The sequence below is a fragment of the Mixophyes fleayi genome, chromosome 12 (genome assembly GCF_038048845.1).
Source record: "Mixophyes fleayi isolate aMixFle1 chromosome 12, aMixFle1.hap1, whole genome shotgun sequence".
Lineage (NCBI taxonomy): Eukaryota > Metazoa > Chordata > Amphibia > Anura > Limnodynastidae > Mixophyes > Mixophyes fleayi.
In genome coordinates this window covers 13,542,259-13,558,789 of record NC_134413.1, presented here as the reverse complement: position 1 = coordinate 13,558,789, position 16,531 = coordinate 13,542,259, and the positions used below count along the sequence as shown (strand labels likewise).

General features: G+C 42.2%; 1 protein-coding gene across 1 annotated transcript in view; it reads right to left on the bottom strand.

Moving 5' to 3' along the window:
• Nucleotides 1-16,531, bottom strand: part of ASB2 (ankyrin repeat and SOCS box containing 2) — a 46,861-nt gene that overhangs the window by 22,370 nt on the left and 7,960 nt on the right. The window contains exons 2-3 of the mRNA XM_075192650.1: nt 15,786-16,048; nt 6,417-6,518 (exon numbers count right to left, since the gene is read on the bottom strand). Of these exons, the coding sequence (XP_075048751.1) occupies nt 6,417-6,518; nt 15,786-16,033 (350 nt within the window). The 5' untranslated portion in view covers nt 16,034-16,048. The remainder of the gene's footprint in view (nt 1-6,416; nt 6,519-15,785; nt 16,049-16,531) is intronic.

Below are 16,531 nucleotides of genomic sequence, written 5' to 3'. Positions count from 1 at the left end.
ATTATAGGTCGAAAAAAACACAATTTGCGTTCAACTCAACATGACCCCTTGAATATATCATTCCAAAAGAATTCCTAATTTTATTATTTTTAAAGAATAAGTTATTCCACAAACAGGGCCTGAGTCATCATCCAACGCAACCCTTGCGCAATTTGCGCATTTATAAAGAGCTTGGAACTTGAGCGCACGCGCGCCCATATTCAAATCCAAGCGGATCTCAAGATACATTTCCATTTGAATCTGGGTATAAATACATTCTGTCTATATGTTACTTGCCGTATATAGACAGACAGAGTACAGTGCAGGATACGTACATGTATATGTGCTATATAAAGTCCCATCAGAACGAATGCAAAAAAAAATTATAAAAGAAATAAACAACTTATAATACTATATACATTAATAAAAAAATATGTATTTTATGCTTTTTCATATTCTCTCTTACTTGCAAACACATGTTCTGTACTATGTAGTGGCTTGTATACGTGTAATTTTTAGTACAAAGACCATGCCGTGACAATCGTCACTATCAATCAGCACTTGCCTTGTAGTGGGTGCAAATGATACGGCTAAATAACACGCACTTAATAGAAACCCAGAACATTTATCGCCCGCTTCTGCATTGGCTCACCCTTGGCACGCCCTTACTGTACATTGTCTATGTTCAGGCAGTCGTCAGTGTCAGTTGACGACATGAATTGCGTTCATTGGCGTAAGTCCTGTTGTGGCGCATGCGCGGAGCAATTTCACTCAAGATACGCCAGGCCCAGGGACTCACACCCGGACTGGAATCAGGCCCACAATGTTTTAAAGTCACCAATGTGGTTTTATGTAAAAGAAAAACACCTTCACTTCAATATAAGAATGGCAAAGCTAAACATGAACCTTAAATTTTTAACTTGCAGAACCTTAGCGCCCACATTACACGTCTCTTCTTGTTTTTAATGTCGAAAAAAATGAATTTTATGGTTGGAGCATCTGTGGACTTTCACTAGAACTGAGTGGACATGTTAAACTCCATACAAATTATCACACGTTCCTCTAGAGAGCACATATGTGAGATGCTAACTCTATGTTAAAGATCCCGAGTAGAGGAGAGACTGACAGCGAGTGTTCTCGGGAATAAACGGAGACTGTTTCAGCTGTCACTGCAGCTGTGCGAGGTCAGACAGATCCATATGGACGGACAGGCAAGTGTTTCACCATAATTACCCTGTAACGTACAGCCCCACCGCACAGGCTCTGCACAATAACACTGCTGGACGCTTCATAATTTGTTTATGGCTATACAGAACCTGGAATATTGTCTCAATGTAATACATGGACGTCAAACTGACTGACAGGTCCCCCACTGAGCATTACTGTGTATATACAGCCATGAACAGGGGAGACAGGATAATCTGGCATGTTACATTTTGGCTAAAGTGAGATCCACCTTTTTGGGTCTGTTTCATAAGAGTTTAGTTGAGCCCAGAAGTGTCTGTTTTACTCCTGAAGTCCATAATTGTATTATTATTATTGTACATTTTAGAATGTTGGGGTTTCCTGCTAGTGTATAATGCAATGTCTGTCATGTCTGTCTTCTTGTTTATATACAGTATCTCACACGCAAGCTAATCTGTCAACACTTACCTTCAAAGGACCATTAAAATGTACTTTGCAACAAGGCTCATTTTCTAAGTGGGATAATAGTCTGCTTCTGACACAAATTTTTCACTTGGACTTGATTATTATACCAGATTTAAACTACTTTCCCCCAACCAGCAGAACTACAAGGGCCCTATGTCCGGGGGCCCCTTCTGTTCAGGACATACTCTGGGCAGCTCACCCATGGTCCATTGTTTTGCCGCTACAGTCAGGACAATTTTGTAAATACAGGACTTCTGACACTTGTGTGTTGACTGCAGCCGATTGGACGGCAGCCATCCAATCAGCCGTCATGGTCTCACAGGTGTCAGCAGAGTTGGAATTTAAAATAAGTGAGAAAGTAGAAGCAATGTATTATTACACCATGAAAACTAGGCCGTTTGGCTGCTTTCTGTATAAACTAACCAATATGCAGCCAGACAAAGGAGTCCCTTAGAGAAATAGTATTTTTTGCAAGGTTGTGACCTTCTATGTTGCCCGGCTTTATACATTATATATTTATTATAGCTCATGACGTCCTTTGGCGATAGCTACAGTTATCATGGTAGGATGACTACTTATAGATTTCTGGATAATATAACATACCTTATCATATTAGATCAGCTTATATTTCAGATTTAGTAGCCCTTAAAATGAGGAAAACAAATATTTATCTCTTAGGGATAACCCCATGCACGTTATATTAGACCTGCCATGACTCATTTCTGTGGTGTGATAATGTTCTGCTCCTGTTTTCCCCAGTGATATAATGCAGTACAGGAAAACATTCTAGGGTAACGTAACGTTATTACACGGCAGGACTGTGTCAAGCGGAAAGGTTTTCCATATATTCAATGTATTTATGTAAAATAAAGCAGAATAGATGAAATACTGTCTGTGCAATGACAGTAAGAGGAAAAACACTATTAGAATATTATCATGACAAAGTGCATTCATTACGCCGGCCCTTTCATTAGCATGGCATAATGTATATTACTGAGGCATCACACAGGAAGCTAGTTCACTCTGATCGGACATATGGATTCCAAGAAACACACTACAGATACAGACCTCTAACCTCCACGTTCACATGCAAATAGTGAGATTTTTCCCTGGGAAAATAAAGCGCTATTAATTTTTTAACCCATTTACTCCCAAGGTCACAATCTTGTGTTGCCAATGACATGCATAACAATATGTGGGATTTAGTTTTAACCAGGGAGCGCCATTCTAAAGGTAACTTCCTCCCATCTGTGTCCTAATAGCAGGGATTAATATTTAAATCAATATTAAAGAAAAGATTAATTATTTTAATACGAATATACTGTATTTGCTTCTTCTTTTTGCTGAATAAGGCAAGAATATGACTGAGAGAGACACTTTGCTGAAATGTTACTGCTTGGTGAAGGCAAACATGTAGGTTAACAACTTTTCATGATAACTTGACTTGTCATGATAAATTGACCTCTGGGGGTATATTTACTAAACAGCAGGTTTGAAAAAGTGGAGATGTTGCCTATAGCAACCAATCAGATTCTGGTTATCATTTTATTTAGTACATTCTACAAAATGACAGCTAGAATCTGATTGGTTGTTATAGGCAACATCTCCACTTTTCAAACCCGCAGTCTATGAGGTACCTTTATCAAACCTTAGATGAATGAGTGTAAGTGTTGCCCATAGCAACCTATCAGATTCTACCTATCAGCCATCTAGCACATTCTAGAACATGATAGCTAGAATTTGATTGGTTACTGTGGGCAACACACCCACTTTTCCTGGATATTTAATTTTCCCTATTGATCAGGCAGCACGGCAGCCCTAGGATGGAATTCAATTAGCCGTAAAGTATCTCACGACTATTCAAGAGACACATTCCGGCGGATATTTTTACAGCAAGAGCTGCTAACTTTTCCTCGCGCCTCATAGAGATGCGAGGAAAAATGAGCGGGTATTTCTGGCGTAATAACAGTAAAAGTGCGCAGTCCCGGTCTTCTGAGGAACATTGCGGCTAATTGAATCTGCCCTTAAATGTTAAATCGGTGGTCCACTTTGGGATTGCTCCACTACTTCAGTAAGTACAGAAATTTGGCATTGGTACCTTGCCTCTGGCTCAAACCGTTACTTTTATGTCATGGACCTGACTAGATGACATCACAACGGATTTGAATCTCTGTCAAACATGCGCCAGCTTAAGAACCTGTCTTGCTAAAGTGCAGTCAACTGGCCAGGTCCCTAACCACATTGCTACCCACGGAGGGCTCTTATTAAATAAAGATATAAGTCTGCAGAGGATATTGGTCCCTGTTGTTACTGTCCCATAATGGCATGCTTTTATTACTTATAAAAAGACAAATGGTGGGTACTGATTGTAGGCAGGTCTTAATTTCATTTCAGAACAAAGCAGCCTGGTGTGTGTGTGGGGGGGGGTTATCATGACATGCAAGGAATTACTCAATACTTGTCAAATAAGCTCCACCCCTAGGGAGGTTGCTATTAATTGCTCTGATGTTATTCCCTGCCTCCGACCAGTCAGACGTCTTTGGATGGAGAGTTCAAAACCATTATAAATAGATCACTTCTGAAAACTAGTGCAAAGGAAGAATGGCGGTGTTGCCCATAGCAACGGATCCTATCCTTGCTTTCATTATCTACACTGCACTATAAAGAAATGATAACTAGACTCTGATGTGTGGCTGTGGGTAACACCACCCTTTTATCTTTGCACTAGCTTTCCTGGTATTATTTCTAGAGATGCTCAGGCTTTGTTCTCTCTGTTTACAAATGGCAAGTAGCGTATAGCTAAAGAGTAGTTACACCCAGATTTAAATGGAAACGTATCTTGAGATGCATTTTAATTAGAGATGCTCAGGCTCGGTTCCCCGAGAACCGAACACACCCGAACTTAGCAGATTCGAGTACCGAGCCAAGTCGACTCGGCAGTCTCGCGCGCCCTCGGAATTGCAAACGAGGCAAAACGTCATTGTTACGTCCTCGGATCTCGCAAGCTTTGGATTCTATAAGTACCGCCCTCCGCGGCGATCCAGCGCCATTTCACAGAGGGTCACAGAAGGGGTAGCACAGTTCTTGGTAGTCTGTAGAGCAGTTGGGCAGCGTCATAGGCAGAATAGAAAGAGGAGGGGGTAGCAGTGTTCTTCAAAGTCTCCAGTGACATTCAGAAGAGCTCCATTGCTCCATTGCTAATTGTCATTGCTGAAATACAAATAATAGGTCTGGCAGGCTTGGTCTTCTAAATCTGCAGTCACATTGTACTGTGTTATATAGGTAAAATACAAATAGGAGAGCTCCATTGCTCCATTGCTAATTGTCATTGCTGAAATACAAATAATAGGTCTGGCAGGCTTGGTCTTCTAAATCTGCAGTCACATTGTACTGTGTTATATAGGTAAAATACAAAGAGGAGAGCTCCATTGCTCCATTGCTAATTGTCATTGCTGAAATACAAATAATAGGTCTGGCAGGTTTGGTCTTCTAAATCTGCAGTCACATTGTACTGTGTTGTATAGGTAACGTACAAAGAGGAGAGCTCCATTGTTAATTGTCATTGCTGAATAGGTCTGGCAGGCTTGGTCTTCTAAGGTCTGCAGTCTTTGTTTGAAAGTGTATGAAAATAATATAGTGACCTGTGAGGTGGTCAAAATTGACTGCAAATGACCTGAAATTAGTGTTATTGATGTTAATAATAATGTCGGGGGGGAAAAAGCAAAAATATGTGATTTTAGCAAAAAACAAACAAACAGGATTTTAGAAAAAAAATTGGGATCCAAAACCAAAACCAAAACACGCAAGGGCGGTTTTGCCAAAACCAAAACACAAAGTTAATCCAGATCCAAAACCAGAACACTGGGGGTCAGTGAACATCTCTAATTATTTCCCTTTAGTACTTAGACTCAACCACCATTTATATATTTAGAATATAGGGTCTTTATTTAATAACAAGGTGCAGAGAGAAGAAACATGCTGTAGCCCACGGCAACCAATAACATACTAGCTTTCATCAGCCTAGAGCAATTAAAGATCAATGAAAAGAGATCTTTGATTGGTCGCTGCCTCAGGATAAGCTGAATCTGTGTCATTCGCGCACAATTATGGATAAAGCTTTCAGTGATTTGTTCAGATGAGTGATTTGCTAGAATTAGCTCAGACCTCGTTCCAAAAACATTAGCAAACTGCTCTGATAATTGTGCAGACATGGTGATTGCTGATCTCTGTGCCCGCATGTCTCCGCTGGTCACAAGCGTCATTGGCATTAGTGTATTATCCAGCAGTCAGATCTCATCCACAGTCTATACTGCTGCCCATGTGAACAATATACACAAACAAATGATCCAGCGCTGCGGAATTAGTGGCGCTATATAAATAAATGATGATGATGATGATGATGATCCTGTACTATTTTCACAGTGCTTTACTTGTCCTGCACTTTGTGTCCTATGGTCCAAATACTCAAGTGAACGACAAAAAGATGGAAACAGGTCCAAGGAGAGTGATTTACTAAAGGTGTAACTGTCTTCCAGCTTGTTAGATCCATATTAACCTCCCTCAAGCTGGAGACAGTACAGACTTTAGTAAATCAGTTCCAGAGTGCAGGAATTATAGCAGAAATGGGTATTGATCAAACAGAAACAAAATAAAGAGAAATCCAACCATAATATTGAAAAATAAAACATTGAAAAACAGGACACTTGCAAATTGCATCAACATTAAACACTGAGACAACACCACAAGCTGCACACAGACACACATGACTAGATGCAGATGTCACTTACGCAGCCTGGGTGGTACAGAAATAGCTGCCATCGTACCTCTTCTTGACGACCCCACTGTTGGAGCCTGGGATGGGGGGCTGCCCAGCTCTGGTCTGAGAGGACCTGGATTGGTGGCGACATGTATGAAACAGTGAGAAATATTCAGCATATGAGAAGCAGATCATATCCACACCTTAGAAGAGAGAGAAGAGCCCCACACAGAGAGAGAGGCGGACAGAGCCTGAGTGAGGGGCTGACAGATATAAACCTCTTGCAGGCTGAACAGAAGCAGATGGTGCAGACTCTGAAATCAGCTGCTAAGAGCACTTGATTATTTTTGGCCCTGGGAGGAAACGTCAAGGGATTTGAATGACCATATAAGACAACAATGAAGTAAACACACACACACACACACACACACACACACTCTGAGGATCTATAGGTCTAAGGGTCCGGGTTCACCTCTAGGAGATGTCACACAGGGGGCTGGAAGCTGGCGGACAGCTCTGGAGTTACCCCTGGTTGTCGTTATGAGACTCCCCACCAGGGGGAGATGTTTAGCTGCCTCTCCTGGCAGTGTATCTCTGACAATCTGCATGTAAACACTGTAAGGGATTACTCACAATTCTAGACAATCCATACACCTTCCCACATGACCCCCGTCACCTGGGACAAAAGGTTTGACTACTGCTTTTTCAGCTTATTTCCCAATAACATCCTCTCATTAATGATAAAGTTAGTGGTTAGCACTTCTGCCTCACAGCGCTGGGGTCATGAGTTTGATTCCCGACCATGGCCTTATCTGTGTGGAGTTTGTATGTTCTCCCCGTGTTTGCATGGGTTTCCTCCGGGTGCTCCGGTTTCCTCCCACACTCCAAAAATATACTAATATACTAAAAATATACTAATAGGTTAATTGTCTGCTAGTAAATTGCCCTTAGTCTCTGTGTGTGTGTGTGTGTGTGTGTGTGTGTGTGTGTTAGGTTTAGATTTAGATTGTAAGCTCCAATGGGGCAGGGACTGATGTGAGTGAGTTCTCTGTACAGCGCTGCGGAATTAGTGGCGCTATATAAATAGATGATGATGATGAACACTAACACAAATTTTTTACTTTACCTACAGATTACTGGAAAAGAAGTGGGAAAATAGGAGCAGAATATTGTGTCCCAGGTAAATAGGGTCTTTAAAGTTATTTTACACATTTATGTATGATTTTAGTATAAACCGGATGTGAAACTAGACATACAGCATCTATACTGATGAAAAGATGCATATTAACAACTAAGGCTGGTACACACTACAGAACTTTCCGACCCATGTGTTATCTATAACGATTTTACCAACGACTGAAGGAAAAAAAAAATCCCAATCAGCCGATTCATGTGTAAACACTATACATGATTTAAAAGATTTACTCTCAGATCTGTGATCTTCAACTGTCATAACCGCCGGCTGAATAGATCTTGACGCTATGGAGATCCTGATCTAGTGCACACTGCAAACACACTGCAGGATTGGAAGTTCCATAACTGAAAGATGTTTATAGTCCTGCTGAACAATCACAGCAAGCGATGGCCGGTGCTTTGGAACGACCATCGTTCATCGTCTAAGTGTACACACTAATGCATACTTGCCAACTCTCCCGGAACGTCCAGGAGACTCCCGAAATCAGGGTGGGTCTCCCGGACTCTCGGGAGAGCAGGCAATTCTCCCCGCTCTGCAAATTAAACGGAGGGGGTGGGGGTTAGTGGCGCCGTGTGCGCGTCTTTGTGGCCCCATCCCCTATTTTTATTGGACAGAAAAGGTGATGACTGCTTTGGGAGCGGAGCTAAAAACGAGATTCTTCGAGCCCCGCCCCTACACACCCACCTGCCTCTCGGACCTCCCAATGTTGGCAACTATGCACTAATGCGATATAGGGCTGAACGGTTTATTGGGTGATTAGCCCAATAACTGTCTGAAAGCACTGTAGTGAGTACTCAGCCTAACTAGTACCCCACTCTGAGGAATAGGAGGATTATTAAATTAACACATTTACTTAGGGTTACGTGTCAGGACGCATGGAATACACGTTACATTGTAATTAGTTGACGTGCAGCTTTTCCTATGCATGTATGTGAACTAATTAAAGAACAGCCATGCAGACTACATATTTCAGAGCTGTCCATAGTTACAAAGCTGATAAAATAATCGAGTTTGAACCTATACATGCAAATGCAATTCTAATTTTGCAACATTAACAAAAAAAAAATGCTGTTTGTTTTGTGTGTTGCTATATTTTGTGCTACAATGTTTTTTAACAATACTTATATGAGCTGTGAAATCTGGATATTAATCTATGATGAACATTGATCCAGAAGTATTCTTTATCTATTCAGTCTTTACGTAGACCTTTACTTGACAATAAGACAAGAAAACTTTGGCCACTGTTTAGTCCAGATCTTTATTTTTAGTGCAAATAAATGAAGTCATTTTAAGAGAACCAGGGGACAAAGAGCTGGCTGGAATGGTGCAGAGGACACTGTTATCAGAATGAAACCCATCAGTTAATTGCATGAGGTGTTTGTGAAAGAGGGGGAGGGGGGGCAGATCAGTCAGATATGCAGCAAATGACATTTGCAAAATCCTATGTTCCTATAATAGAGCTGGGGGAGGAGGGGGGGGGGGGTTGAGTAGAAATGTCTACAGCTGACAAGACAAAGAGATTTGCATCCTAAATATGAACCAGAAATCCCCCCCTGCAATCAGTAATTGCCTCTGCTGAATGTCCTTGTGCCACAGGGTCAGTGCTTTGATGTCAGACCTGGAATTTATTTGCAATTTAGAAAGTGGCACTTTAAAGGGGACTGTGGCTTTCAGATCATTCTATCTTCCAGCAGATGTGTTTATTTTTGGTGCCAACAGATAGGACAGGAGATAACCTTAAGTCTGTGCATTAGATGTCATTGTATGTACATAGCAGCAGGGTATGGCTGGCAAATTTTAGCTTGGAGGGGCTAGACTCGACTCAGCAACCTAATAGAAAAAAAATGCAGGTGGCCCAGTGACTCGGCCCAAGATAGCCCACTATTGGATGCCCCCTGCCCACCAGCCCAGCCTGCCCCTGCATAGCAGTTGTGTTGTCTTAGCTAAACAGGGACAAACACAAGATTTCTAGCAGGGCGTGTTTCCGCCAGAGTGGGCGTGACCAGCATGCAAGGGGCGTGACTATCATTTTAGCCAGTGCTAGGCCAATCTCCAACTCATCCGCTTCAAACACACGGGCAAAGCTGTGTACACTATTGTTAGCTTCATGCAGTTCCCCCTTTACGAGCAGTGTGAAGCAGGACATACCGCCCGACTGTCCCTGCAGTTGGGATAAAGTTCTGATTGCGCTGGACAATAGCCCCAAATCGGAACTGCTGCAACAGAACCAGAACAGTTGGCAGGCTGTCCTGCTCGCTCCTACCTGTTCTTGCAGCTTTCACTACCTGTTGCTGCTGGTGTAATTAAGCTGAGTAGCTGCTTGTCTGGATCCTGGAATGTTGGGGCCCTATTTGGAAAAAAGGACAGGTACATCAAATATGGAAAGCCTAGCAATGAGTGAACACTCTAAGCCCCCCCCCCAACTAGCTCCAACATTAAATCAGAAGCACCCATGTTTAATAATTAGTAATTAGTAATAGCATTCACATTTAAAAATAGACCTTTAGACCCCCAAACAACCCCAACATTAAATTAATAGCATTCATACCTAATAAATAAACCTATTTCCTCCCTAGCGTAAAATAATTAGTGGAGAGGTCTGACTGCATCCTGATCTACAACTGCAGAAATTACCTTCTATATAACAGAATAACCCTAACAAAGATACTAACCTCTAAGGGATTTTATTCCGGATATTCAACTCTACACAGTACACAATATTTTATTAGTCTCCCCACAGGGGTATTTAATATACTACACTAGTTGTGCTCACTTGTTCGCTTTGTTACATTTTACTATGTGTCTTCTGCTAGTCAAGGACCATACAACAGTAGCAGCAGATTATTTAGGAGTGCAGGACTTGGGACCATCACCCCAAACTCAGCCCCACGGTCAACTAATAGCCCCCAAATCACCCCACTATTAAATTAATAGCCTCATCACCGTAAATGAATAGGCCCACCATAGCCACACTATTAAATTAAATAGTCCCCACCTTCAAATAAATATCTCTCACCATCACCCCAGCAATAAATTAAAAGCTCCCCCCACTATTAAATGTGTAGCCCCCACCATAACCCTATCAGGAAACTGATCACTCACACCCACATTAAATTAAGAGCCACCCACCTCCCCTTACACGAACATTAAAAGTCCTTTCCGCCCCCTCCCCTACATAATGACATCAGAAGCCACCCCCCTTTTATAATCCCACCCACTTTCCCAAGCACTAACATTAAAAGCCTCCCTCCTCCCCCACATCTTTACATCAGAAGCCCCTCCCCCCTCAGAATGTGTTTGCAAGCTATAAGTTGCCCTTCAAAGTGGCCAGTCACTATATGAAGCATACCATGCCTCAGTGGGGCTGGGTGTTCTAGGGGCAAATGGAACCCACCCGCTGAGTACACACCTGCTAAGGGCATAGAAAATAAACTAATATGTCTAATATATATCATTTTCTGGAGGTGAAGTTTCCTTCTAAAGTGCACATGATGCAGACTATGCACAATGGATGCAGACATTTTGTTGGCTAAACCAACATTCATCCTCTCCGTTCCCTTGGGCTGGATTTATTATGTCCAGTCTTGTCGTGTTACTGGACACATCTAGGCACAGCTGTGATTATTGGAAAGTAATGGTTTATTTTGAGGAGACATGAAATATTCAGGAGGCAGACCCTTTGTCAGGGCCGTTCCTCCCATGAGGTCAGAGGAAAACCTCAAATCCAGCAGCATCTGCCTAGGAGCAGCAGAATTGAGGTTCTCACCCTGTTTCCTGGCCCCCAACATGCGTCTCCCCAACGCCCCGGCCCTCCGTCCACTGGCTGCACTGCAGTAAATGGTTGCAGAAGGAACGCAGCATGACATGAATCCCCTGTACTCCTTCCTGTAAGTGGCGGAGAGGCCAACCGGCGGGCGTCCCGGAGTCACCGGCTAACCCAAGTAATAACACACAGACTGGTTTTGGCGTAAAGAATGGTCACAACTTTATTACCAAAACAACAAACGCAAGGAAAAGCGTTGTGCAAGGTTGTGACATTTACCAACTTCTAAAACCAGGGTGTGTCCTGCACCACAAGCAGGCTGAACACACTCCATCGTTCACCCTTGGTACGCTGCCCACGGAGGCCCATCCATTGGAGCTGGTTCCAGGCATGTGGCCGCCTTTCCAAAGCTATAACTTGCCTCCCGCCTACCCTCACCCAGTCACCCAGCAACTGCGACCAAACAAAAGAAAGTGACCATCTGAGAACCCGCTGGCATCTTTTGGCCTTGGTGGCAAACACAGCATAGAGGCCCAGGCTTTTCTACCAATGCGCCTTGCCGAAAGCAGTGCAGGTGTGGTTTTTCTAATGTGGGTTACACAGTCAATAAATATATGAAAATCTATATTTTGCCCCCCCCCCCCCCCCCGGCTATATCATGGGTGACCCCGGCCGCAGCTTGACATCCCTGCCACTCTAGCTACCCCAGCCACATCATGCCAGTAGCCCGCTGTACTTACCCGTGCAGACCTGCAGAGCCACTGGCATCAATCGCTATCAGGGTTGATTTGCGGAAGCTCCCTGCAGAGTGAGTAAATGTCATGAGATAAGGATGACCTCATCTTGCAAAACTGATTGCTCTGTGGCCTGCGTTCTTCAATTAGAGTCCCTGCTCACAAAAGGCCTGGATGGCAAAATAAAATGGACAGGAATAAATAATAAACAAAACCTATAAAATAGTCCAGGTGGCAGAACAGGGATTGTGTGGGTACAGAGTACCCGGCCCCTGGCCTGTCTGGTGGCCCCCGATACTTTTTCTCCACCCACCCCCTCTCAGTGCAGAGGAAGCGGCCCCAGCATAGAGTATAGCAACTTTACGTCACTATATTACCTGCTCACTCCCAACTGAGCAGTAACACGGAAGATCCATGATATAATGAGCAAATGTTGAACCTATTTGTCAGGAAACCATCTCTGCAATAAAATATTGCTGGGGGGCCCAGGGCAGTAAGAGTTAACTCACCACTTTGCCCGGCCAAGGGATCTGGCTAGCCGGCTCACAGATGGGCAGTGGTGAAAGCCTAGATCAGTGCTTTCATTTCCACTCATAAAAAAAAAAAAATATTCAAAAAATAAATTGTAAAAAATAAAAAATAGATTAAAAAAAAATCTAAAAGAGAAATAAAAGAAAAACGTAAAAACCTTTCAAACTCAAATAATAAAGCATTTTTTTCTCAATGACTTTCTTCGGTTACCGCTATCCTGAGATGGAACAAGTACGGCGGCGTTAGATGTGGCGCCGTACTGTTTGTTAAATAGGCTTTGCCAGTGCTATCGCCTGTTGATGTATAGGGCGAAGCGATGAGACAATTACTATGTTCAAAACGTACTAATACATTTGTCCTCTAGGTGGCGATGCTACACAAGCATTTTCAATATTCCTCAACAGCACAAGTGGTATGACAGCTACCGCTCCTATCCATATATTCAAATACACAGATTAAATTATGGCTACATGATTTACAGTAACAGAGTAAATGGGACACACTGATAAACAGTGTCACCTTAAATGAGTCTGCAGGAAAATTACAGCCTCATAAGATAAAAATATATGCTACTCATAAGCAGAATGTTTAATTTAGCTTTATTTTTCTATAAATGTTAATGGAAAATATGGGTATAACTTATTCTGTACAGGTCATTTCTATGCATATTTCTGTGCATTTCATTTAAAATTAAACATCGGCCATGGATTGCAGAGTAACAGTGCCCCCAAGTGGTCAGATTATCGTGAAAATGGTAGAATGTTTGCTTGTTTTTTTTATCAATAAATGCACTTTTGATCACCGCATGTCCTATACAGCATTAGAGCTTTGAGAGAAGAGAGCTACAAATCACTTATAAAATAAGTCATGTGTCTGCCTAATGTCCATTTAATGGTTTGTATCATCTCAGTTATACTATGATTCAGAGCGTGAGAGAGAGACAGAGATAAAGTCCTGAAATGTTGTTTCCTGGAAGTATTTATCTTGGTTTGCTAGCATGCATTTTTTGTCAGCTACATAACAAACAGACGCTTGATTATAAGGCGAGTTTTCATTTGGGAATTTTCCTCATAACATCCCCATTGTTTGTTTGAATAGCCGTCTTTATTTTAATAACAACTATGCAATTACATGTGTAATGATATTATTAGTCAGATTCCTAGAAATACATGCTTTCACAGCGAACGAGGTCAGAAGAGCTCACAAACTTGCAACGGATAAAGCAGAAATCTACTCTAAAATTGTTGTGTGTTTTTTTTTTTTAATTTCCCTTAAATATACTAATTAACGTTAATTTATATCACATCCTGGAAGGCTGAAATCATAACAGTGTTATAGGGTCCATCTGCAGGACGTGACGTAATCTGCTCAACAAACTGCAGAACTGGAGGAAAAATAACTGCAGAGTAATTATATTTAAACCCCATTAAGCTCTTTGCTGTGTCACTGTTGGCGACGGTCCGAGAGTTATCCAGTGTTTGGTTTTTACAAGAGAGCCCCAGGAAACAGAGGGGTCCAGCGGCTGATTAATATTAGAGGGGCCTTGAACTGAATCTGAACGCGGACAAGTTTAATGCACAAACTTTGTTTTCATATATAGGTGTATTACACACAAGTGTTAGTTTATTTTATTATTTATGATAAGTGCTCATTGAATAGGGATAGAAGTTGCATAAACACAATTTCTCAGCTTCAGATAAATTTTTCTTTAACACGGGACAGGGGTGTTTATTTAAGGGTGGCAGTTGAAAAGGTGGGGGGCAAATGCAATCACCTCTTACAGAGCCATCCACATCTCTGCTCGTAGCCTTTCGGACTCTGGAAGTTGGGTTTTGAGGTCTCTAATGCTTTGATTGGCCGCAGGTTTAGCCCCTCCCACTTTAGACTACTACACAATAAAATAAATAAATGCAACAGGCACTTAAGGTGCCCACAGGCAGGTGATACATGTGTACGTTCAAAGCTGAAAGATCTGGCCTAACGGCCCTCTGGCCGGACGGCCGCATCCGAAAGGGCACCATCGGTGTGGCTGGGCGCATTCGTGGTCAAATACACTCATGGGGGTAAATGTATCAAACTGAGAGTTTTCCGGCGGGTTTGAAAATTGGAGATGTTGCCTATAGCAACCAATCAGATTCTAGCTATCAGTTTGTAGAATGTACTAAATAAATGATAGCTAGAATCTGATTGGTTTTTCAAACCCGCCGGAAAACTCTCAGCTTGATACATTTACCCCATGGTCTTACTGCAGTTACCGTTTGCCAGCCCAAAATCTATTGGCTTGCTATCAGACGCTGAACCAGATAGACAGTCTTTTGGGGACAATATATGTTGTAATTTGCATACGATTTGGTCTAAATGACATAATTGGGTGTGAAAATTGCAGTGCGAATGGGGCCCCGTTACACCCTTGTTAAAAGTGCCAATTATTGGTCCCAGATGAGGCTCTGAAGTTAAAAGCTTTCATACAATGGAAAAATTCATGATACCACAAAAGCCTCTTTCTATGCGTATGGACGGGTGAGGCGAAACTTAGAGCAGCATATTCACAAGACGATGGCGGGAGGATGTGGAATTAAACATTTATATTTTATGCACATAGATATGCCGACAATAAAATTAATTAATTCAACTATTTATCACTTAAAACAGGGTTTCCCAAACCCAGTCCTCAGGGCTCCCTAACAGTGCAGGTTTTCTGGATCACATGTGACATAATTAGGACCACCTGTGGATCTGTTACAATGTATCAGTCAGTAATGAATACACCTGTGCTCCAGCAAGGAGATATGGAAAACCTGCACTGTTAGGGAGCCCTGAGGACTGGGTTTGGGAAACCCTGGCTTAAAAGAAAGGATGCCCTTCTGCCAAATGACCTTTTACCTCTTGATTAATTAATAAGCAAATCTATTTTAAGTTGAATGGCGAGTGCCACAATTTACTGAAGACGCCTTGCAGAACCTTGTATGCAGCCAACAGTGCAACTGTATCAAGTACACTAATTACATGTTACCTAAGACATTATATTACTGCAGGCAATAGGGTCATGTTGAGGAGAGTCTGGGGGTAATTGATCACCTTTCAGACAATATTTTTTTCCTTTACTTGGCCATGGAGAATGTGGGCGTCAGCATTGCCACGGTTAATAAGACCACTTTCCAAGGCCTAGTCAATCACCTGTTTCTGGGCTGAGGAGGCCGGTGTGTGGGTCTCCTCCAGCTCGCAGCAGCTGTTGAGTCTTCGTTGACGTTGGTGGCTAGCTTCTGATGGCTGTGGGCAGTTGGTTGGCTGGTGCTACTCTCCGAGAGACTCTGTTCTATGGCCATCTGTATCAGTTCCTCTTCACTGAGGCTGCTGTACAGACTGTACTCCTCCGAGCCCAAAATGTGCTGGGGCGACTGTGAGCTGGAAACTTGCATGGCCATGTTCTCTTCTACGTACTGTAGAGTAAGAGAGAGTCAAACGTTCATTTACAACAATTTCCAGGCTCACAGATGCATCTAACCACATCGGTACAGTCTTAGCAGATCCTGGTGCATCATGTAACACGACTAAAATGTTGGGTTTTTTTGTACGTTTAATACACTTCTTAATTTCGTATTAAGCTTTTAAGCCCCAAAAAAAGTAAGAATATATAGTGAGAATTGCATTATATATAAAATTGAACAGTACAGTAAAACAGGGTTATTTTTCAGGCACAAACAATTCCAGTGGTAAATTTTAAAAATCTGCAAATGTCCCGGCCAATCAGTTGACATCTATGTTTCCAGCTAGAAGAAAAACATTGTTATCACTCATCAAAGCAGTATACTAGAATAAACGGTCAATCCATGACCCATTGAATTTTCCTCACGCTAGTTATAATTTCTTATCGCATTGATAAGTAATGATATAACTTGTCTATATATTAGCAGATACGAGTC